This window comes from Pinus tabuliformis, chromosome 5_2 (genome assembly GCF_031772625.1).
Source record: "Pinus tabuliformis cultivar Carrire ecotype Pingquan chromosome 5_2, CPIR1, whole genome shotgun sequence".
NCBI lineage: Eukaryota > Viridiplantae > Streptophyta > Pinopsida > Pinales > Pinaceae > Pinus > Pinus tabuliformis.
Window position 1 is genome coordinate 863,048,271 of NC_142306.1, and position 25,568 is coordinate 863,073,838.

The following is a 25,568-nucleotide window of genomic DNA, read 5'->3' on the forward strand; positions in this document are numbered from 1 at the left end:
CAACTGTGTTGATGCGGTTTGTGGGTCCGCGCCTCCCTCTTCTGTCTTTGCTTCTTTTTCTTCCTGCCAATGCGAAGGTCGTTTGGTCCTTGCCCGCCTTCGCGGCTGCCTCCTGTGCTGCTGCTGCGACCTTTTCCTTCTCAGTTGCTTGCTGTGTAGCATCCCGCGCTGCCCGCATTTCTGCTGCTGCTACTTCCTTCCTTCGCTTTTCGGCCAACTGTGCGATGCGCAGCTTGGCCTCATCTTTCTTTCTTTGTGCCGCCGACTTCTCGATCTCCGTGATGTCTGGGGCGCGCCACTCTGGCGGCCATGCCTCCAGTATGTTAAAAATGACGTCGTCTGTGGCTACGAAGGGTAGCTTTATCCATTGTTTGGTCGGGTCCTTGCGCGCTTTGATATAAATGTTGTGGATATCCGCTTTGAATTCCACAAAACTCTGTAGGCTGTTGTAGACAGTGGGCGACAACTGCGGCTTACGGTTGATCCCCATTCTAAGGTTCATCTCCATGAACACCCAGAATATTTTACTGTCGCGGATCCTCTTGGCATCCTTTGTGGCCCAGAGTGAAGTGTACTTCGTGACCTCTGGCAGGTCCCTGTCAATTATGGGGAATTGACTATCCTCTGATAATTCCCTGCCACGAGCACTATGGACAGTAGAAGCCATGCATAGTGGAATGTTTTGCCTTGTTCCTGAGCTTCGCGGAAATTCTCTAAAAACTTCTTGTAGAGGAACTCAGACCAGTTAAACTGGACCCCCTCCGTGCACTGCTCAGCCAGTGCTACCACTGGCGCGGGTACTTCATCCGCGTGACACTTGCGCATAACCTTTCCTGCCAGGGTTTGGGTCGCCACATGTACTGCTTATTTGGGTTGCCAGCTTGTACTTTTTCTTCATGGCCTCCGTGACGGCCAAGTCACTGCTCTTCCCTTCCGATATGACTGTGGGGTCTTCTCCTTTGCAAGGAAGTCGGGAAATGTGGTGAATCAAGTCTGTCGTGATGGGGATGGGCTCCTCCAGCCACAAACACCCATCATGCACCAGGCAGAGCAACTGCCTGATGACGAAAATGGTTATTGGTGTGTGGTGGAAGTGCGGCACCCAGAGCAAGTTCAGTAGCCCAGCCTTTTCCACTCCGCGCAACCACTTTCGTGGCTCTAGTTCTGTAACCTCTGCCACAGTGTTTTGCTTGGGCTTCATGAGGTGCCTGGTCTCAAGGTGAGGGAACTTCTCGTGGTCAGCAAGGTCCCAATCTTCGAATTTTAGGGTCGGCACCTGTCCTAGGTATGTGCCTTCAAAGATAATGTTGTCTGGGAGGAGAGGGGTCTGGAGTGAGCTCTTGGTCTCTTCCAGGTCCTTGGGCACTTTAGCCTTCCCTCTTCGCGGGGGGACATAGGCGGGCAACTTTGTCGGGGAGTGCGCATGCTGAATTTCCTCCTCCATGCCTTCATCCTCGTCTTCTGTGATGATTCGGTCCTCTAGGTCTTCCTCTTCTTCATCGGTCTCTATGGTGATGACTTTCCCCTTCTCCTCCATTGATAGCTTGGTGCGCAGCGAGTTCTGCGGGGACACACGTACGAGAATCATCGCTTGTTTGTCCTTCTTGGGTCTTGGCATGCGCGGTGATTTCAAGATTTTTGCCACAATACTGGCTCCTATCGGAGCATCCCGCACAGTCAGGGCCTGTGCTGCCTCCTCGGCGGTCATTTCGGTTATCTCCATAACATGCTTAGCTGTTGCCGTCGTATCTGTCGAGAAATCTAGCACTCGTGAACTGAGGGGTTTAATTAACGCTTGGCACACAACAATCAGGGCTCTGCTCAATAACTCAATTTGCAAATGACCAAGTGTTCTTTGCTGGGCAACCCTTTGTAATTTATAGTGCTTTTTGAATTTGAATTCGACTGCTCCCCAAAAATCCGGTTCATTAATGCTCCCTTGTCAGCAAATTTTCCCAGATCTTGCCCATAAATCGCGTGTTAAATGCCTGCCGCCCACTCCATTTGGTCTCAAGTCGAGCATCCCATCATGAATAGTGATTTCAACGGTCACTTTCTGGTCAACCTGCGCAGCAGCGCAGCTCCCCGTGCGCGGTCATGGACCTTGTGATTCTTTGCTTCTGCGCACAAATCAAACATCGTGCAGCTCCCGGGCAGAATTGTTTATAGTCCCGCGCTCCCTTTCAACTGCCTAGAGTGCTAAGATTGTTCTTCCTTCAGCTAGTCAGGTGGTCGTAACACCTGTGAAAAGTTTCATCCTATCATCCATCATGTTTCCTGGAGATTACTCACCTTTTATTGTTACGGTCGGCATCACACACTTTACCATTTGCAACGCGCTACATTGGTCAATTTGCTTAGTAATGTGCGGTCCAAGCCAAGGTATCAGATTGATCAAATCGCGGCGATAGGTCTTAAATCTGTCATCGTGATCGTACATATCTTGCCTTATCACCTTGGTCTTTTTGCCGAGAAAATCTTCCTTTATCTCGTCCTCCAACGTCTTCACTTCCGCGTTCACCAGAGCGCATTTCTTCCTTAATCGTACCCTTTCTTCTTCAAGTTCTTGGAGTCTAAAATTTCCCTGTTGGATTTTTGCTTCCAAGGTTTCGCGGACCGTCGTATCTACCAGTGCTATCATGCGGGGTCTAAGCTCTCCAAGTACTATAGAGCTTACAACGGTTGCTTCATACTCTAGCCTTGGCGGCGCCTGCACAGTCAGGTTCTTGCACGCGGTCCTATAAGCCCATAAAACCATTAGTACGCGCAGGTCCCAGTCAGTCCACTTTATATTGTGGACCTTGTTCAGCGCTTCGTGTCCTTTGTTAAAAGCTTCTGCGTGGATATTCTTCTGCGCACTTGGTCTTTTCATACTGCGTGGTCCCAACCGGAGAGGTCGTTCCCGCCATTGCGTTACCCACACCTGCTTACCGATCGTGTCTCCCACTGCGAGGACAGTGTGCATTTGAGCAGGTTTCACACCATATACTTGTATCCACCTGGATAGGTGGGTGTGCGGGTCGGTTCGTCCGTCATACTTGTCTTTCAATCGCATTTGAGGCTTCCCAAACCGCATGAGCATCGTCCTTCTGCATTCGCACCAGTCTTCAAAACTTCTTTGGTGCATCCCCCACCATCTTGCGGGTGTAGCTCGCAGTACCCATTTTAGAGCGTTGAAACGCTGCTGTTCCGATACTTCTTTTTCAAATTTGTTCAGGAAGTCATCCACCTCGCTCAACCCGTCATACGTAGGCAAATATCTTACCTCTGTTGCCACGCAGCGCAACGATCTTGTCATCATGTTACAGTTGAGCGTGGTTACCTCGTGTAACCGGTTCTGCCATCGTTTTATCTCCTCGTTAGAATTTGATGTGCAGGAGATTTCGCGCTCCCAAGAGATTCGGCCATCCGCGGTTGGATTTACCCAATCTTGCTCCCGCGCAGTTATCTTGTAGATGCAGTCCATATTGTCGTCATTGTTGTAGTCGCGCACTGGCTCTGTGTAGCGCGATCCTTCTGCAGGGTCTAAAGGTACCACTACACATAGTGACTTTTTCTCAAAGATCATCTTGCGCTTCTTTAGATTTATTACTCCATTCATGTCAGTGGCCCAATCTATTCCCAATAGCATGAGGCAGGGATTGCTGTTATCAACAATCTGTATCACTTCGAAATCTGCTAGTGCACTCGCTCCTTCGCCCACTGTGATTTCCTGCAATCTCCCCATTGGTAGGATCTTTTGCTGGTTCGCCATTTGCAGTTGGATAGGAGACCATTGCAATGCAGGTCTGCCCATGTGTTCCCATGTCTGCTTTGGTAGGACGTTCGCGTCCGATCCTAGGTCCAGAATCACTTGATCCATCTCATATTCCCCAATCTGTGTGGTCAATCTCATCTCTCTTCCTGTTCGCGTAGTGTGCTTCCCGAGCTTCTGGACTACACGCGGTTCTCCTGGCGCGGTCCTAGTGCATCTAGTTATGAGTTCTTGCAGCCCCTTTATAGCCTTGCTGTCGCACAACAACTTCATGCATGTCTCCAAGAACATAGTGAGCATCGATGGGTCCATTTCTGGCTCCAATCTGTCTTTACTTCCTAAAGTGGAGGCATCAACGAAGCTCCTCTTAGCTTCCATGAAGGTCTCCTTAGCGCGCTCCAAATCAAATTCTGGTTCCTTCGTTGGGGCCTTGCGAACCCAGGTACTTTCTTTAGGCTGCTTGCCTTTGTCATCCCCTGTCGTAATACCACTCCGGAGCACGATATTTACATTAGGGTCTTCCTCACGCGGCTCAGACCTCATCATTTGCAGGTCCTGAGTCGGGGGAGGTTGGAGTGCTCCTTTATTGCGCAACCTCGCTATCAGTGTTGGACAGTCCTCTGTCTCATGATCAAACAACGTACAGTACAAGCATGATGGTCGCGTTGGATTTGTACAATCGTGGGCATAATGTCCTGGCCCTCCGCAATTGTAACATATTAGCTGTCCGCGACCTCTTCCTGGTCCCATTCCACCTTGGCCTCATCCATGCATTTGAAATCTAGCGGACGCCATTCTTGTGTTTTGATCGAGGGGCCGTGTTTTGGCCTGAACTCTATAGGTAGGAGTTTGATCCATCATCAGTTCATAACTTCTACAGGTGCGCTCATCATGTCCTACTGACCTGCAGAAATTACAGAACAACTGCGTATATTTCTGTAATAGATGGCAGTTATCCGTAGCATGCTTTCCTCCTATCTGACAAATCACGCACCGTAACGCAGGCGCTGCACTTGGTCCTGCTTGTGCCTCTAGTCTTAGTGCCATTGGCCCTCCAACCGCAAGGTAATTCGCAAACACCAGGCAGTGGTCCTTGTCTTGCCCCTGGCCCTTGCATTTTACGCACCATACCTCGTTGTGCACTTATGGGCGAGCCGTCTTGTCTTGTTTCAAACTCTGCATCTCAAGGCACAAGTTTTTCAACTGCGCATGAATCTGCTGAACTCCTAGTTTAGGATCTTGTATCGGAATCTCGTGCAATCTCATCGCGACCTCGAAAGCCTCAGTCTAAGTGGTTAGTCTTTATTGCGACAGTGCGTTTCGTAGATACAGTGTTAATGATGTTACAAACCATTCGCGGTGTTGCCCATCTGTTAATGTCATGTTTGCTTCATGAATTGTGCACTTCAGCCTTTGATCCAACCAATGTTACTTGGGAGCGGGAGCGGAAGCGGGAGCGACCATTTTCAGAAGCTCCCGGTTTGGGAGCGAATCCCAAAGCGATTTTTTAAAAATATATATATTTTTTATATTTTTTAATTTTTGATACATATATGTCAACAAAAACATGTAGAATGATGAAATAGACATAAAAAACATAAAAAAACATAAATTGATCATTGAACCATATCACATCAATCATCTAGAAATTATAATCGTCATCAACCTTAGTAAAATTAAAATACATATTACAACTGCAACATATTGAGTCTTATAAATCATGATTCATCAAATTCAATATTAAAGTTTCAACTTCAAGCTTTCAGAATTGAAAATTCAATAACATTTATCATCATTGATCACCAAAGTAACAAGTTGTACTTGTAAGCCAAGTTTAACCATTACAAGAAGTAATATCGAAGATATTTCTAAGTCCTAACTTCTAACTGTTAACATGATATGAAATGTTAAAAATTTATAAAATGAAACATGAATAATGAGATGAAATGAAACAACTTTAGTCTTTCACAAAGCATCATATTCATAATTCACAATCATTACCAATGAGTTATAATTGCCAAGGCCCAACTTCAAACTTCAAATTTTCATTGTCACAGTGATATAATGTTTACAAAAAATATCATAATGTCATAATGATATGAAAGAGTCAAGAGTCAAGAGTCAAGGACTCAAAACTCAACACTGAACAGTTATGAAAACTAAAGTGACAAGTCTAATAGAAACTAAAAAAGACAAGTAAACTGTAAATCTACAAGTGGCCCTTGCCACGAGAGTCTCCAGGAGTATAAGTAGGTCGTGGTGGTCTTCTAGGAGTCTCCCGTCCAGACTGACGACCAGAACTAGAGCCTCCACGCGAGGGTGTCGATGGAGGTGGCGACAGCAATGGAACAAGACTCGGGCCCCGAGAACTGCTACTGGATGGTGGAGGTGGAGGTGGCATGGCTGCTGCAGCTGCTTCAGCTTCATCCCGTACAAGCTCCTCTTCTAGTTCTTCCATATGTACAATGCCATCCTCCAAATTGTCGTCCTCAGGGTGATTGTCCCAAATTTTATATGTGGGATCTTCATTAGCCCGATCACAGTAATGGCTCAACAACCTCAAATTGTAGTGCACATAAACCAAACTTTCTGCTCGGTTTTCGTTGAGCCTGTTTCTTTTCACATTATGTATATAACTGTAGGTGCTCCAACACCTCTCTGCAGAAGAAGAATTTACAACCTGTGCAAGAACTTTTTTTGCCAATTTTGGCAAATGTCCGTCGCCGCCATATGTTTCCCACCATGTGAGAGAATCAAATTTATCTTTGTCGTCCATTGCATGGAAGTTACCATACAAACCACTGCCAGTGAAGTATCTGCCTATTTCAAGGCGCACAGCTGCACATTCCTCCCTGTCAGGCACCAACTTTTCTAATGCTTCCAGATATCCTCTAGTTACCTCTCGATCTAAATGGGGTTTGGTCCTAACACCACCCCCTGCTGCAGGTTTGCCCAACCAAGAATCTGAGTAGTATTTTGGCGTAAGGATATACGCCAAGCAATGTAGTGGAAGGTTAAGCCTATTCCATCGTTCACACACACAATCGTGAATCGGTTTGTACAAGTCGGGATCTCTGTTATGAACAATGTCTTTTATTTCCCCCAACATGGTATCCATTTGCTCATACACCTCGCCAATAACTGGTTTGTCTGTATCTGCAAACCGAATCATGTTATAAATTGGCTTGGTGAAATCCAATACCTGTCTCACAGTTGTCCAAAACTGCCCATCAAGAGCGGCCTCTTCCACCGTTTCAAAACCTGCAATGTCAGCTACATTTGTAGCCCTTTCCTTTAACACCTGCCAATGTGGACTTGATACCATGCTAGCTAATGCCTCTCTTACCTTCAAAAGGCGCCTGAAGGTGAGGTAATAGCTACCAAATCTAGTCCTCGCAATCTTCAACAACTCCAATCTCGAGTGACTGCGGAAAAGGCCATGGGTATTGCTATGATTTGTAATAAATTTTATCATTTTTTTTCCTTTCTTGTACAAATCACCAATCCATTGGTATTGTTCATTTTTGTTTTTGACAATATCATGCAACAGAAGGTTCAATGTGTGAACCAAACATCCAGACCAAAATATGTTCGGGTATTTATCCTCAATAATTGCTCCCGCTGCCTTACAATTAGGAGCATTATCAGTGATGACTTGGATGACATTGTATGGGCCAATACGCTCAATTGTTTCAAGCAATGCTTCTGCAATGTTGATAGCGGTCTTGAACTTGTCTGAGTAATCATGTGCAGCTAGAAAGATGGGACCACTTCGGGACACAACAAGAACACTTATCAATGGCTTGCCTTCTACATTTGTCCATCCATCAGATACAATGGACACCCCATTGTCAGTCCAAGAACTTGTCATTTTATTCAAAGAATGTGATATTTTTGCTTTTTCATGATCAAGGCCAACAGTTCTTGCCTTGTCATACCCAGGGCTCTTGTATCCTTTAGGGGCATCATTTATGGCAGAAACCATTTCGTGCCAATAAGGTGAGCGTAGAACATTGAATGGTATCCCACATGCATAGAGGAACCTGTAAACTTTTGAATCCACATCATTCCTACACCCCTCATCAAGGAAATCTGATATGGTTCTACGGCGTAAAGATGATGACCCTGTGCCTCCATGTGCATATCCACTGCCTTGGGAGGATGCTGAAGGAGTTCTTTGTGAGCTTGGTTCAAAGAAACCCCTTGATCTTTTTGCTCTGTATTGGGCGTCCTCCTCTTCCTTTATGTATTTGGCTCTATCTGCTGTTGACACCGCGTTACAAGTTTTGATTCCTATTTGTTTCTCTCCATCCCATGGCCTTTTCCCGCAGAGGTGTCTTCTAGCACGGGTGTATGAGCCTGTGTAATCAGTGTTGCAATGGGGGCAATGAAATTTAGTGGTTCCACCCCCTCTCCCTGTTTCAGCCCTGTGAACATATTTCCACAATGGAGTTTGGTCTTGTTTAGTTTTTTGACCCTCATGTTCACCCTCCTCCACATCCTCCTCACTGGTGTTTTCACCCATTTGACTTCCTCCGGCTTCTTCATCCACCTCTTCAGTTTCAGGCCCCCTCCGTTTCCTACTCTCCACCACCATAATAACCAGAAAGGGGACCAGGAAGAGGAAAATGCCAATAAAAATCCCCAGGTCCATCGTGTTTGATGTTTGTAGGGTTTGAGTCTTGAATCTGCAAATTAATTTAGTGTATTGGGATTAATTCATTTAATTTATTAATTTAATTTAAATTAATGATCTTTAAACTCAAACAGGTAAATTAAACTAACCAAATTAACTACCTAACCAGCTAAACTAACTAAATGATTAAGTTACTTACCTCTGCAAGCTTGCTCCTCGCTCCTTGGCACTTGCTCCTCAGCTCTGGCTCCTTGCTCCTCAGCTCTTGCTCCTTGCTCCTTTGCTCTTGCTCAGCTCTGAATCTCAAGCTCAATGAAGTTGAAATGATTTTTTTTTGGCCCATTGGGCTTATAAACAAAAAAAAATTAGTTAAATTTTTTTAATTTTTCGGGTCCGGCGGAATTTTTTTCCGCCGAACCGCTCCCGACCGGTTTAAAAATCGCTCCCAGAGCGTTTTTTAATGCCCGGGAGCGATCGCTCCCCGATCGCTCCCGGGCATTAAAAAGCGCTCCGGGAGCTCGGGAGCGATCGCTCCCTGAAACGCTCCCTATCAGAGCAGGGAGCGTAAATTTTTTTAAGGGAGATCGCTCCCCGATCGCTCCCGGGCATTAAAAAGCGCTCCGGGAGCTCGGGAGCGATCGCTCCCTGAAACGCTCCCTATCAGAGCAGGGAGCGTAAATTTTTTTAAGGGAGCGCGCTCCCGAAAATCGCTCCCGTCCGGGAGCGATTTTGGGAGCGCGCTCCCGACCCGCTCCCGCCCGGAGCGCGCTTCGGGAGCGGGTTCGAAGGGGGGGGGGGGCGCTCCCCCGCAACACTGGATCCAACTCCCATGGGGTTTCTCTTGGTAGCATTGTGATTTCCTTGAATCCAATGATCGATTGTGCCTTCGATTTTGGCCTGCTAAATTCTTTGTTTAGCGCAGCTTGGATATCCGCTATCCCTGCATTCAGATTGTCATTGGAATGCTTAATGTACCAAGTCAGCGCGCGATCCTGCAGAGCGCTGACCAACGTTGCCTTCTTTATATTGTCGTCCGTGACACCCTGTGCTTCCCATATAGCTTTTATCACGAACCAAAACTAGTCCGGATCTTCATTCCCTACTCCCTTGAACACTGGTAGCTTTATCGCGCTAGCCATACTGCTTCACGGTGGTGGCGGAGGTGGTATGGGCGAAGTCGGGGGTGAAGATGGTGAAACTGGTGGTGGTGTGGGTGGGGATGGTATGCGTGGAATTCTTTGCCTTATCAGATTGATTGCACTTCTTGGCGAAACCTTCGCGAGCTCTTCTTCGCTCCCTCGCGGAGGTGAAATCAAGGGGCTAGTTTCTAGTTTTGTGCTACCTTCGTTTTTGTAGATTCTCCCACTCCACATAAATAGCAATTTATTTGCATAACCCATTTTTCACACAGTAACATTTTAATCCAAGTGTTTAAGGATTTAATGTACTTACCTCGCGGTTCCTTGAGGAAACATCGTTCCGCCTCGCTATAGTTGACTGAAGTATCTACCGCGAATTCGGTGATGAATCCTCCTATGATTCGATCAAGCCAGTGATCGACAGCGCGCACGATCCTATCTTTCGATGCTTCTAGTCTGCGCACCAATTCTGGAGTCCACACAATAGGTTTGTCGAGTTTACACCTTCCTTGGCTATCTACTAGCTTCGCGATCCACTCGTACAACTCAGTAGGGAAGGATGCAAAGAAAATTTTGTGGATCTCCGTATACAAGTAGCAATCTAACCACTCTTCCTTTGACAGTCGCAAATTCCTGTTTTCCTGCGTCGCGAACTCGTGAATCTTTCTGTCCAACCACTCTTCAATTCCTTTCTTTGTCGGATTCCAGTGATACGACATCAGACATCTCTATGCATATTTCGGCCCTGGCAACAGAACCATTTGTTGGCTTGTTGGGGCCTGACCTAGGTTCGTATTTAATTAGCCAAACAAATCCTTGTACTACTGGCCCTTTCGGCAATAGCCCGTGGGGCGCGGACTGAGGTCTCACCCGAAGTAGTATGGGAGGGTGCTAGAACCAGGTTTCCGCACCCTTGAGATGTTTGAGAGGTTCGACTGGTCCTTTGTTTGTTCCTGCGCGCAGGTGGCTTCGCGCACCTTTTGTTTCTCGTGGCCTGATACCCTGCCTTCGCGAAGCCCTAACCAAGGGCTATGCTGCGCTTTGTGTTATTACCCGAGATCTTATTTATCTTCCAATACTAATTAAGCACCTTCGCTTACTTAAATGCCTTAAGTTATACTTAACAATATAAAACATTCATACAGGTTCGCACAGTAAATAAACAATATACTTGCAAATTATATCCAATCATGCATTAAACCAGGAAAAGATACACATAATTATAGCAAAACTTCTCTTAATTGATTCTTCCAACGGTTACAGACTCGACTTGCTCTGCACATTTAGCTACAGGGGTCCGCGCACTCAGCTGCGGACTACTAGGCCTCTGCACACTCAGCTACAGAGCCTTCTCCTACTCTACGACCCATAGACACACTTTACATTTCGACTCAATCACTTAGAATTCTCATGCTTCTATTCTCTTCTTTTCTTAGTTATTTTTTACACTCAGAGCCTTGCTCTATTTATACAATCCCATGGTCCGCGGACCATGGGTAGGTCTATTTAGCCGACATTACATTACAAAAACTAGGGTGGACAACCCTGTGACTTTATTATACTTTCGCGCTCCGCGCTTGCAATTCGCGAAGCTTTTACAACAAGATTCGGTCAAAACTTGGGCTTTAAGCCCCAAAACATGCCTTGGGGGGATTCCATGCCCAACAAGGACAACTCAAGGATCCTGCCCATGTCTGCGTTGCTTTGGGACTATAACTCCATATCGCCCCACCTCTCTCCTGAGGTATAGTTGCAAACAACCTGGAGGACAACTTGTCTATCTCTGCGGACACTACTGCTTGGTCCTGCTTCTCCTGCTTATCCTTCTTCTTGAGAGGACACTGCGTACTGTAGTGGCCAAGCTCAACACATCTAAAGCACTTGACCTTAAATAGGTCCTTTTTCTTTTTCTTCTCCACCTATCCTTGACTGGGACCCTTCGATGCTAGGGCCACATTCTCCTCTTCCTTATCACTCTTCACGCCCTTGTTGCTGCTTCTGTTGATGGAACTCTTTAACAAAGCTCGCCTCAACTCCTCCTGCTGTAGGTCGGACCACATCCTGTCCCATCTAGGCAATGTGTCTCTCCCCAATATACTTTGAACGAAAACCTGCCAATCTTCTGAGACACTATTCAGTGCCAACCATACAAGCTTTGTCGGTTGAGGTGCCTCCCCAACAACTGCAAGTTGATCATGGACCTCCTGAATCCTGGTGAGGAAGGGATCTATGCCTGCACCCTTCTGCATCTTGATGCTTCTGAACTTTTCTTGGAGAAACATCTTCTGTTGCTCGGAAGTACTTTGATATAGTTGGACAAGAGCATCCCACATCTCCATGGCAGTAACTTTTCCAGTGATATGTGAAACAATATGGTCCGAAACTCCAGCCAGGATCATCCGTTTCGCTTTTGCTATTTCTTTTATCTACTCCTCCAGGTAATCCGCAGCCTAGTGGTTTGCTACCATATTGTCCACATAGGCTTTTAGGCCATATTCATCTAACAAGAAGGTCATCCTTGCTTTCCAGATGACAAAGTTGGAGGCTCCCTCCAACTTATCTTGATCTCTAAGCGCAGCTGTGGCCATCTCTGAATCTGGGCGAAAATCTCTCTCTTTCCCTTTGCTTGGTTGCCGGATCTGCGATTCGTACTCCCTTCTAGAGTGAGGAAATCTGGCCATAGATCCTACCAATCTGCAACAGGAAAATCGAATTTCTAGAACTTGAAATCCCCTAAGAGAAATTTTCCTTCTGTGTGCGCTCTCTCTCTTCTACACGACGCTGGTTTTGCTTCTGCAAATTGCTGCAAAACCCTCTATAAGCAAACAATGAATCTGGTCAACGAAAATCCGAGCTACTGCTGCTCCATCTGTTCACTGAAATCACTCAACTGGCAAGCCGAATTTTTCTGCTAACCTGCAATGAAAAATCGAACTTCCACAAACAACTCGATTTGCCTGGATCAGGCTCTGCGCAACCTCTAGAAACTCGTCTTGCTGCTCTCTCTAAACAACAAATTTTTGTCTCTGCTGCTAAGCTTACCCATTTGATCAATCACGCTCTGATACCATGTGAAAATTTCACTACTGAAATCCTATTGCAACAACTGGATTTATTTCTTCTAACTGTTGATTAATTAAGCAGTTTATTGCTACGACAACAACGAAATAATCACAGTGCAATCTTCACAAAAATATTGCGGAAAATAAAAACATTGGAAACTGAGAAATACTAGCACACACATAAAAATTTGACACAGTAATTTTTGGACAAATGTCCCCGGAAAAACCCAACTTGGGAAAACTGGTGCAACAACTGAGGTTTTTAATATCAATGTGGAAAAAGTCGAAGTTGGGATTAAATTGGCAAGGGTCCAAAAATTGAAAAACTCGCTAAAGTCTGGAGTATTTTGAAAAAGTCGGCAAAACTAAAAAAATACAAAAATATTCATTTTTTTTAGCATCTAAAGTATCCACAACATCAAATAAATGCATTTTCACATAAACATGTAAAGAAAGCTAATATATAATATGTATATGAATTCTAGTGCTAGATCACATATCAATATAGTGAATCAACTCCTGAATCTTGAGTCCTGTCTCAGTCTCAACTCTCAAGAGTCAAAATATCAACAAAAACTATAATAAATGTATATCATGAGTAATCTATGTCATAAAGTAATCAGTCACTGAGATCCTCTGCCCCTTTTACGGGAATAGGGAATGGCTTTGCCTTTTCCTCTAGAGGAAGAAGGCCCAATCCTTGGTAATACAAATGGATTCAATTGTCCTCTAGAAGCCAATAGGCCAATAAAAGAGGTGGCCTTTGTCCGATGTTGCTGTTGCCCATCCTAGATGGTGTCACCTCCTCCTCATCATCCTCCTCTCGCTTTCCCTCCTGACCCTAAGGCTGCTCCTCCTCCTCTACCTCTGGCTCACCCTCCCCTGCAACTGCTACCTCCTCTATTGCTAGTGCCTCTAGATCCACATCTAACCAATCAGGGATCGAGTCCATGGTCGGCCTCTCAGTCTCAACCTTCCATGCAGCAGTGCTATCAATATTGTCCAATGAGATGGCTTCCACATAAGGAGTTTTCTGAAGTTGCCTCACCCACAATCGAAGATAGTAGTAGACGTAGACCATGTCATTGAGGCGTTGGGACTCCAATTTGTATTAGGGTCATAGATTGTAAATTAGTACTTAAAAAATTTAAATATTAAAAATAATCAAATGAATTCAAAATTTTAATTTGATTTTTTTTATTTGTTGCGCTTTTTGCTGTCAATATTGTCAAATACACTCTAGTTGCTCTTACACCCAGGGAAACTGCATGTTTTGCTGAGCACTCGAATTGCAAGCTTTTGGAGATGGGTACTCTACCACCATAGCTTGTCCACCAAGCATCTACAAGTTGAAAGAAAATGAGAAACATAAAAAAATTAAAACATTGAAATTCTAAACTCGAAAGTTTGAAACAAACTGAAGGTTACCTGGCATTTTGGTCATCCTATTATTAATATAAAACCAAATGTGCCACTTGCCATCCTATATACCTCCATTCCTTTAGAAATATCTTCACGTTCTTGCTCAGATGCCACCATCCTCTCAACACAAGTGAAGAATCCATCCATCACCTCGGCATCAGATCTGAAACCACAGGAGTAAGCAAATGCGGGGTTGAGGTAGATACTTGCAACATGAATGGGGTGATGGAGGGTATTGTTCCGTCGCTCATCAACCACTCTCCATATGACCTGTTGTTTCTCTAACCCCTTGTCTCCCTTATCTTCATAATAAGCACGGATGGCTTCTTTGGCCCTATCCATGGCCTCATACAAGTAGCCCATTGCGGGCTTGTCTCCATCAACCAACTGAAGAACCCTTACCAAAGGTTTTGAACTGGCACACACCTCCTCTACTCCTGCCCAAAAGCTTTGATCATATGAAACTAGTCTGCACATGCCCTCTACCTCTAGTTTGTGGCTAATAGATAAAGCACGCCAATCCTGTGAATGAAACATGCTCTTTATATCCCACATAGAATTCAACAAAGACTGAAGAGATATGAAAGTATTGGCAAATTGTGTAATGGCAGGACGCACCAACTCTTTGTTGTTGGTGAATCTTCTCATCAAGCTAAGCACAAATGCATGATTATATATAAATTTTGTTATGCTCCTGGATGTATCCCTCAGAAGAGGAATCCTACCTATATCCTCCAACATCAAGTCAATACAATGAGTAGCACAAGGTGTCCAAAACAAGTTAGGATACCTTTCCATAAGCAACTTGCCAACTGCAACATAATTTGCAGCGTTGTCCGTTATGACTTGGACAACATTTCGTGGGCCTACTTCCTGAATGAAGATGTCCAACAACTCACACAATAAATGTGTATCTTTAATGTGTGTAGATGCATCAACAAATTTCATAAACATTGTCCCCTTGGGACAACTAACCAAGAAGTTAAGAAGGGTCCTACCCTTCTGGTCAATCCAACCATATGACATGACTATGCATCTAGTGTGTTCGCATGGTGCCCTAAACTCCTCCAATCGAGAAGTGCAACCGGTATTTTCATCTTGAAGCAAAGGCCTTTTGAATTCTGCAAAGATAGGGGCTTTGTACCCCGGGCCAACGACAACAACAACATCAAACACAAGTTGGTAGAATGGGTTTGTCTTGGCAATGTTGAAAGGAACATCACTCCATAGAAGACATTTACTGACCAACCTGACAGCTTTTGCCTTTTCCTTTTTTTTAAGTGCCGATTTGATGCCAGGTTGTGTACCAGGTGTGGTTCTAGGAATAAAAAAAGTTGAGAAAGCTGAGGGGTTGGGACATGTGGATGTGGAAGGTGATGCTGAAGAACCGCTCTCACTTCCTCCCATCCTTGAGGCCCCTACAAGTGGAAAATCTTCCTTCGACTTCACTGTCCTTACCCCTCTCTGTCTCCACTTCCCTTCGAAAGCTCGAACTCTTCCGACAACTGCTGCTGCTCTCTGGAAAATCGAACTCTCCAAGGAAATCGATCTCTATGTGTGTTCTCCATCTACCCATCAACTTCACCTTATAACCTTTTTGTTGGACCTCTAACAACCAAGACTAAAACTTAATCAAGGGCCAAGGTCACATTAGAGTCGATCTGTGTGAGTTTCTAGATGATTCACACCTTATCTCAATTAATACTGATTTATTAACCAGATTTCCTAAGTGTAGACTAAGGAAATATTTAAAAATAGGCTAATAATCTAATTGAGACATTTCTAGGTGGAATTTTCAGAAACGATTTTTGGGTTATGGAGAACTCTTGTGTTTTATCCTCTCCACAAAGTTTCGAGACTAGAACACCTCTAGTGCTACAAAAACTAATACAGTTGAGGGGGTCGACTTGGCTCACAAGTCCCTAAGAAGTCCAACATTCCCTTTGCTATGTCCCCAAAAGTTGAAGAAATGAGGAACAATGGTCCAAACACACTCAACGCTCCACTTTGGAAGCTCAATGTTGCACCAATGGCTAGGAGAGAGGCTCGCCTTAGTCCATAGTTGTTCGATTTGGTCCATGAGGAATTTGATTTGCTTGCTTTGACTAACATTCACTTTTGTGTCTGCACACTAACTTTTGGTCCTTTAGAGTCTAGACCCCCAACATTCACCTCAATGGCTACATTTATTGCCCAACAACTATAAAATGTCTAGTTGACTTGACCAGAGTAACTAGTAAAGGGTTGAATTGACCACCTTAGTCATTTCTCCAATGTCCTTGTACCATTTCTCTTGATTTTAGTTGGTTTAGTTGATTTTTTCCTTGATTTCACTTGCTACTAGCCCCATTGGCTAGAAAACATTATTGTGCTACCACATCACCATCATATTTGCCATGTCATCACACCTAAGCTAGAGATCTCTAATGCCCTAAGAAATTTAGAAAATTTGCCACGTGTTTTGTTCCTACATCCAGTGTTATCATAACTGAACCAGTGCCCGAACTGAATAACCTTGTGGATCAAGAACTAGTCGAAACAGTAAAAAAACCGGACCAAAAAATCGGTTGACCAAAAACACAAAATATTCAAATTTTAAAGGAAAATATATATATATATTCATGTGCATCCCATATGAATCCAAACCATTTATAGACAAATAAGAAAAACTTCTCATTTATATAGCACGTAAGGGTGCACATAACCAAAATAGCATTGAGTGCAACCCATCTCTGAACCGGAAATACATCAATAAATAGGCCCTAGATAGCCTCTATCATCCAAGAAAAATCATGCTACAACAAATACCTACCTATCTTCAAAATCATTGCCTATATTGGGATTTTTGTCATCAATATAACCCTCTAAGCATTAAAATAAGATAGAAAAAATGTAGCATGTGAAGTCAAGATTTTGTTTGAGTGATGGGTACATTTTTAGTGAGGAGTTCGGCAACCAATGTCACTAACATCAAAGTACATAGAGGACTTGGTGCTCTTGATTAAATACTAGTTCCATACTCTCGTAGATGACAAAATCCCACGGACATGTTGCAGTTCCCCCATTTTTGAAATCCTGAAAACATGTTAAGTCTGTTGGATTTTGAGTGAGCTCTAAAATTCTACTTTGTCCATATAAAATCCAATGATGTTGGAACCACTCTCAAACGTCATGATTCATTTCATGGTAATGTTAAAAAATTAAATAAAAGGATGAAAATAAAAAGTGACATTCTCCTTTATCTTTTATTTTCATCCTTTTACTTCAAGAATTTAGCATTACCATGAATAGCATAGCAATACTAGGGCCATAGGCTTGGATATTAGGTTGGCCTAGGGAAGATTAGAAGTGGGCCAACCAAATGAAAAGATAAAAAATAAAAAAAAAGACATTTTTTAAGCTGGCCTGCGTGTGTACGGATTGCACGGAACCAGTCTTGAACCAACCGGTTCAGTATCAGATCAGCCTATTCCGATTTCGATAACCGAACCGGACTAGTTTTGGGCCCAAACCGGCTGGACCGGCTGGTTCCGATAACATTGCTCTCATCTTGTAGAAGAAATTTGACATGATGCATGCAACAATCTATTAACTCTTGCCCCTGTTTTGCCCCTTGGAAGTCCCATGTGTCATTTGACCAACTTTGACCACTTGTAATTGCATCATGCCTTCACTATTTGGAAAAATTTCAACATGGCATGTCATCTACTCATTATGCTGGGCATTTTGGGACCAAGTTGACTTTTGACTTCTTGGACCACTTGCATCCGTAAACATGAATTGTCTTGGGAAATTGAAAATGCTAATTTTATCAGGATGCCATGTTGAGTACTCTGAGGAATACTGCACCAATGCCAAGGCCATACACATATTCTATGACTCATAACCATGTGGTAAGAGTCAAGACAGGCGCACCTTGATTCTGGCTGAACTGGTCCGTACACTAGGGATCACCCCTGCATAACCAATGCTCTTCTAAACCATGGGTCTCCATGAGATTCATCCACATTCTCTCAATCCTATCTAGGATAAATAGACGAGGGACTTAACCCAAAAGGACACACCATGGTCGACCATCACAAGACCTAGGATACCTAATTACAAAAACTCACATGGTTTTTACAAGGCTTTTGACTTCTGACCATGAGCTTACAATGGTGATAAATGCGATGTGAAAATATATGGACCATTGTTGACATGAGGGGTAACAGGACCATTTGGCCTATCTAGATATTATCAAGCCTAATGAAAGTTTATCACATTCCCCTAGTATAGATTCTTAATTAAAGGATACTAAGGCTGAATTGAGAGGGTGAACATTAACCAAGGACCATTTAGGCCTATCTAAACATTATTAAGTCTAATGAAAATTGATTATGTCCACCGATTAATACATAATATCTTTATTAAGTATATTTACAATTTTACATATATTTGACTCCTGATAAAATTTGAAAGGGTTCAAACTTCAGCCCCTATAATTATATAATTATTTTGACGATCAATGACCTTGTCAATTCTTAGGCATGTAACACATCAGATGAGTGTATGCCTGGTAGTTGAGAATGCTTAATAGAACACGTTACATTTGACAGTACAAGCCGAACTGTTTATTTTCCACAAGGTTTGCTGTAGTGGTGAAGCCCAGCTTGGGAATAAACTACTTTCAATTAATTTTGAAGACATTTCTTGTTTTTGCATTTATTTTGGTTCAAAAAAAGGGCATCATCTACTATGGTCAGATAAACATTGACTGGAGCCAGAAAGGATGATATAAAGTGACATATTTATAAATCATTACTATTAGCTTGCTCTTAGACTTGTTCGTGGTTTTTTCGGATTGTTATTTAATGAGAATTAATCTAGAGTCTAGACTCTAAACTTGTTTATCTGGTACGAGATTTCTTCCTTCCTTGTCTTTTATGATGGTGGTCAATAACTTGCGACTTATTGTTTTATGCAGGCCATGTAGTCAAACACAAGTGTCATCATATTATAAGAGATTGCCTGGCAGTTCCTTTTCTGACAAAAGTATTATAGAGAAAGTTTCATGCAAACAGCATTTTTCCAAATGTAGTTCGACTGGTAAAAATCAACTGCAGTGGAATCCATTCTTCTATGGAGCAGTTAATAAGACAGGGTTTATTGGACAAACCCGTTCTTCTTCCAGTGCTCTTGTATTTGAAGGAAATGTTGAGGTAGCTAGTGAAGCTCTTTCTGACCAGGAAAGAGTGGGTGTGTTGTTGCTCAATCTTGGAGGACCAGATACACTTCAGGATGTGCAGCCTTTCTTATTCAATTTATTTGCTGATCCGGTATGCCATTCAGAGCAAACAAGGATATAGAAATATGTGACAGTAGGCTTTGTTGTAAGAACATCGTTTTAAAATTTCCATTTATTTGTAGACTAATAGTTACCATAAAATTTATTGTATTTATTCAAAAGTATAGCTATGCTATCTGTAAAGCATGTCTTTTATAATATTTTATAACATATCATTTATGATCAGCCCATGATAGAAGTCGTGAGCACGCTTTATGAAGCTTCTTTTCTAGCATAGCAACTGGAGTCACAAAAGATTATAAACAGCTAGTTAAATATTTTAGCTACAAAGTGGCACTAGTATAGTGAGGGATCCATCTATTCTTGTGCCAAATCACTCTTTCCAGCTAGCAACTTAACAGAATCTGGCAATGAAAAATCCCAATTCCGCAGGAATATTGCAGATGGATTCCATGGCCCCATTTCTGTTTGGGCACCTGAATATTGTATTTCTGCAATTCCAAAATTCTAGCAAAATACCTGCCAGATTTGCAAGAAAATGCTCTGGAAAAGAAGCTCAGTTTGCTACAAGATTAGTCTATTCTGTACAGTTAGTAGATTCCAGTTGGCAAAGATTCTGTTTATTTGGATGTTTTTGTTGCAAAGGAAGATATATCTAATTCTTACATGTGATATTGAAAATATCTATGCATTCTTAAGATTGAAGGCATAGAGGTTTGGGGGAAATTAAGCATTAGAAGATGAAGAAGAAAATAATACCATTAATTAGGCTGCATATGCGTTTTCCTTTAGAAATGTGTATATTGCGCATAATGTAGCTTTATATGATATTGGCAAATTTGTTCTAGAACAAACTCACAAGATTTGAACTTGGGAATGAGTTGGTGCAGTTGAAGAGAAACAATGTTACTTAGACATGGGAAAACTTCTGAAAATTTTGGAAAAAGAATTCCTAGCCGGGTTTTTGGATCCAACTTTGTGATTTTTCCTATAATCATCAATACTTAGAAAGCTGACTAAGTTTTCCTATTTGTAGGTTAACTTTGCAAATTTAATTATAAACAAGAACTGTTTATTCCATTTGGTATCTGTTACATCAAAATATCACACTTCTTGAAATAAAGTCCAAAAGCTCAAGTGCGAAACCCACTACACCTTAGACGGGGCTGTTAATGATCAAGTTAGCAGGGTTGCAAAGTCCATGCAACATGCTATGTTTCGCACACACAGGATAAGGGTCCACTGTCATCTCAGCCCAAATCCCAATCTTTATGCCCAATTTTTCCTCTGAAAAGGGATGGGAGGATTCTTGTGGAGTACCTCAACTAGCCAAGTGAAGACTAGTGCCTTAGGTGGTATCAAAAAATGAGGTGTAGTTTATTCTTTGCTGTCCTACTAGTTTATGCGTACAAATCTGCAGTAAAAACCCCCAACCAATGAGATAAGATATTTAAATACACAAGATATATCATGTAACTAGTCAAAATGAGTATACAGAAAATATACTAACCAAATCTAATGTTATTTTTGTGATTGGAACTTTGGTTATGGGGGTTCTAGTGTTATTTTGTTTGTTGTCTTGTGATTGTAGACTGTAAAATCTGCAGAAAAAACGCGATGACAACAATCAATTCCCCTTGAAATAACCACCCAAGTAGTTCCAATGTTCTCTAGATCCAATATCTAGGGGTGGGGAGGCTAGGAGATACTAGATTAACCCTTTAGGATCACTCCAAAGCCTTTAACTAGCAACAAATTGCAATTTCCCAGCAAGCTGGAAATTGAATTTGTAGAGTCTTGCAATCAAATTTCTCTGAGTATCGTTTTCGATCAAATTGGCAATGCTGCTAAGGTCCAAGCAACCTTGCGAGATGGGCACACACAAGGCAGGAACCTATTGTCACCTCGGCCCAAGCCGCTGCTATTTAGGCCCAACACCTCTTATACAACCAAGGAAAGAGTCTTTAAACAACCCCTAACAACTCTGGTACAAGACCAGTGCCTTATGTGGAGTCAATTGGGGTGGAGATGTTCACTTTATTCCTGCTACCTATCTATAAAATCGTCATTGTATTAGCAAAATTCTAAACAACAATTATTTTAAAACTCAATAAACATATAGCATGCAACCTATAGATTTTGGCATACTCTGAAAATCCTAACTTGAAATAGTGTTAACTTTCAGTTTGGATGCCTGGTTACAGAGATACATCTCAGAACAACTTGCTATCCTGTATAGCAGACTGTAAAACCATATAAGTTGCGGGGACAACAATCTGAACTAACTGTTATAGCCACCCTATAAGTTTCTAGACACTTCTAGAGGGTTAGTCTAGGGGGTGGAAAGATTAGAGGGTTAATGTAGAGGCTTTTGGGGCCTCCCCTCTACCTAAACTTGGCTGAAAATTTAATTTCCAACTAGTTGGAAATTGGTTTCAGATTTTTGGGTGAGTGATTAATATATTTAAATACCCAAAAAATTCCAAATTTATGTTGTGCAATTAATATTGATTGCAAATTAAATAAAACTACTCTAAAAGGTGAAAATATTGATTTTAAAACAAGTCAGAGTACTATGCAAAGTTCTATGGTGAGATAACTTACTTGTATGGTTGCAAAAGTTGTTGTTGATGTCTGTAAATTGCAGATCCAATGAGGTAAAACCTTGTAAACCTGCAGATCTGCAACATAGATGGCTAGATACAAGTGTAAATGGTGTGTGATAAAAGCTTGCATCAAATCTTAACTAGATATATCAATCATAGCACTTATTCTCAATATTTTAGCTTGCTAAAATTATATGACAGTAGAAACCAATAGACATGTTGGAAAATCGGAAAGGCAAAAATATGCTCTCTTATTAATAATTACTTGTGATTTCCTTAAATTATTATTATCATTCTTATGTTCTTCTTTTTATCGTAGTTCATCAAGCAATTACCAAAACCAAAACATGAGAATCAAGGACACCAGATGTAGGCACAAAACCAGGGCAGAACCCCTATATAGGGGAAAACCCAGTCAAGAACTTTTCCTTCAGTAGATTCATATGACAAGACAACCAAGACCTTAACCAATAGACTTTCCTCCTCCACCAAGTCAACCTTTCAATGAGATACAACAACCTTCAATAGCAATGTTACCAGACTCGGAATCGGCAATAAATCGGCGAGGCAAAACAGCGAAGAGTTTTAATCGGATCGGGAAAAAATCGGCAAATTCATTAAATAAAAATATACACATATATTGAATTTAAAAAACCATTTTTCATTAATATTGGGTAAAGGTATGTCCAAACAATGCATAATATCAATACATGTCCAAAATATCATGAATAAATAAGTATCTCATATATGTTATGAGTCCACACATGATCCAAAGCACTGAGTTTTGAGTCCTTAGAAGCATATGCTTCTAAAAGTTTACAAAAAAGTAAAAAACTGCATACTAATCAGAAAAAAATCAGCAACTAAGAGTCTAAGACTCTTAAGAGTGAGAACTAGAAGCAATTCCTCTCGCTCCTTCGCTTGCTTGACTCTCAAAGTTCTCCAAGTCATGAAGGCTGAAAAGAGGAGGCTCATCTAATTGAACCCATTCTGCCGCATTTGTAGCTTGCAAATCTAACTCTTCAAGGTCAATTGGTGAATGATCAATACCTGTCATTATCATGAGACATTGAAATGTGAATTAAAATTTCACTTTGAAGTTTGAACTTTAAACTTTTAAAGTACGAACTAGATTATGAAACCTTCAAATTCAAGCTCTCGAATCTCACCTTGTATTTGTTTGTTGCGAAGTCGTAGATTGTAATGGACAAATACAAGGTCATTCAAGCGCTTTTGTGTCAATCGGTTGCGCTTCTTAGAATGTATTTTCTCAAACATGCTCCAGTTGCGTTCACAACCTGAAGCACTGCATGCTTGGTTTAAGATTCGAATGGCAAATCTCTTCAAATCTGGCGTATCACTACCAAAGTTTTGCCACCAAAGACCTAGCAAGTGGTAAGGGTTTGTGAGTAGAAGACTAGAAGTACCAAATTAGTAAATAGTAAAAACTTAAAAAGAAAATAAAATTTAATAAAACATTTAACATACAAAATAAAGTTTAAACAAATTTAATGAATTGATGAAGCCTTCAAGGCTTCAAGCTGGGTACCTGGCAACATCTTTGACCTTTGTCTTATAGCACTGGTATAGGCAAACAATTTAGATGGTGTCCTATAATCTTGTAGTTGGGAAAAGACACGACTTTGTTGTTCTGGATCAGGGAAGCACCTTTCCAAGCATGTCATAAGTCCTCTGCCAACCTCCCCATCCTCATTAAATTTGCTCTTATCATAAAAATATTGTGGGTTTAAGAAGTACCTAGCAGCATGTAAGGGGGAATGCAATTGCCTATCCCAACGTGCATCTATAATGTCCCAAAGAGGCATATACTTTGTCTCATCATCCCCATATCTTCTTTTGATGGCCTCCTTTGCGAGATCCATCGCCTCATAAATGTAACCCATAGCGGGTTTGTCACCATCAACCATCTTGAAAGTTCAAGCATTCAAATTTAAAGAAATATGAAACATTGTAAATAAAAAGAAGCTTGAAATGAAATTTAAAAAATGAAAAAGTTAAAAGACTAAAAGTACCTGAGAACTCTAACAAGGGACTCCGTCACAGCAATAATCTCTTCAGCATCTTTCCAGAAGCCATCATTAAACACAAGTGCAGCAATTTCGATGCCTTCAGGGGTCTTGGAATGTTTAGATCCCATCCACTCAGGTCCCAAGAACATCCTCTTTAGATTTATCTTTTGCTCAACCACAGATTGCAAAGATATGAAATTTGTTGCAAATCTAGTCACTGCAGGTCGAACAATTTCTTTACCTTCAGTGTATATTCTCATAGTGTTTAGGACAATAGTGTGGTTGTATAGGTATTTGGTTATGGATTTTGCCTTCTCCACAACCTCATGTATCCAATGAAGCTTACCAATGTCCTCAAGCATTAAATCTATGCAATGGGCAGCACAAGAGGTCCAAAAAATAGTGGGGTGCCTCATCTCAAAAAGTCTACCAGCAGCCATATAATTCGCTGCATTATCAGTGACAATTTGTACAACATTTTCTTCTCCCACTTCTTGAACAACTTCCTCCATCATTTCACAGATAAGTTGGGCACTCTTAACCTTATCTGAAGCATCCACTGACTTGAGAAACATTGTGCCTGCGGGACAAGATACAAGGAAATTTATTAAAGTTCTATTCCTCTGATCTGTCCATCCATCACTCATGATGGTGCACCCTGTTTCTACCCATGATGAACGAAACTCAGCTAGCAGAAGCATGACATCTTCAACACTCTCTAACAACATATCTGTCCTAAGGCTCTCTGATGTAGGGGCTTTGAACCCTGGACCTGCATTAGCAATTGCATCAATCATAGCTTGCCAATAAGGACTTCTGGCACAGTGGAAAGGTATGTCAGAATAGAACCAAAAGTTAGCAATGGCCTTCCTTGCCTGAATATGGATATTTTTTTTCCAACCAGTGCCATCCAAGGTAGGTTGGGAACCGGGTTTTGTGCGGGGAGCAAAAAAGGCGTTTATGTTTCCACCTCCAGTGTTCAAGGAAGGAGTTGAAGGACTGGCATGGCTTGGAGGCATGTGTGGAAAACTTGGGAACGGCATTGAGGATTCAACAGATTGAGGTGACATGGGGCTAGTGACAGAAAAAGTATCAACTCCAACATTTCCTATTTCAGCAGTTTGCTTTGCTTTCTTGGCATTATGCTGCTCTAACATTTCAAGGGCCAAGGCTGCTTGGTGTTGGACATTCTCGTCAACCTTGGTGCAAATACCTATATCATGGCCAGGTATTTTTGCAAGGTGGAACTTGAATCTATAAATGCCTCCACTGCATTCCTTTTTGCAAAATTTACAAAGGAGCAAGGCTTTTCCAGGAATCTTGTCACAATAAGCCCAAGCAAAGTCCTTCTCTCTCGGCATTGTTGTTGCTTTGAACTTGTGTTTAATTTGTGGTTTCTGTTAAGATGAGTCCTGTGAAAGACAAGAAAAAATCAAATTTAAAAATCATCCAAAAATTTAAAATATGCTAGAAATTTAAAAAAGTAAATGAAGAGTCAAGACAGATGGACAAAACACTCATATCTGTAGCTGCTTCAAGCTCAGACTTGGTGGCAGGTGCTACTTGGAACAGTCACCTAGGAACAGAATTGTGGCTCAGATTTGTTGGAGGGCTCAGTCCTTGAGGCACAGTTAC

The 25,568-nt window shown here is 42.0% G+C and overlaps 2 protein-coding genes across 2 annotated transcripts in view; one reads left to right on the forward strand and one right to left on the reverse strand.

The window, feature by feature from the left end:
• The window catches only part of LOC149162048 (ferrochelatase-2, chloroplastic-like), a 145,646-nt gene that overhangs the window by 58,457 nt on the left and 61,621 nt on the right, over positions 1–25,568 (forward strand). Inside the window, exon 3 of the mRNA XM_089435082.1 lies at positions 18,977–19,328. Within this exon, the coding sequence (XP_089291208.1) occupies positions 18,977–19,328 (352 nt within the window). The remainder of the gene's footprint in view (positions 1–18,976; positions 19,329–25,568) is intronic.
• On the reverse strand, positions 22,659–24,035 carry LOC149162049 (uncharacterized). The gene is made up of 3 exons (XM_089435621.1): positions 23,453–24,035; positions 23,073–23,288; positions 22,659–22,953 (listed from the first exon to the last, which is right to left on the reverse strand). The coding sequence occupies exons 1-3, from the start codon at positions 23,829–23,831 to the stop codon at positions 22,784–22,786; spliced, it is 765 nt and encodes a 254-aa protein (XP_089291747.1). The 5' UTR covers positions 23,832–24,035; the 3' UTR covers positions 22,659–22,783.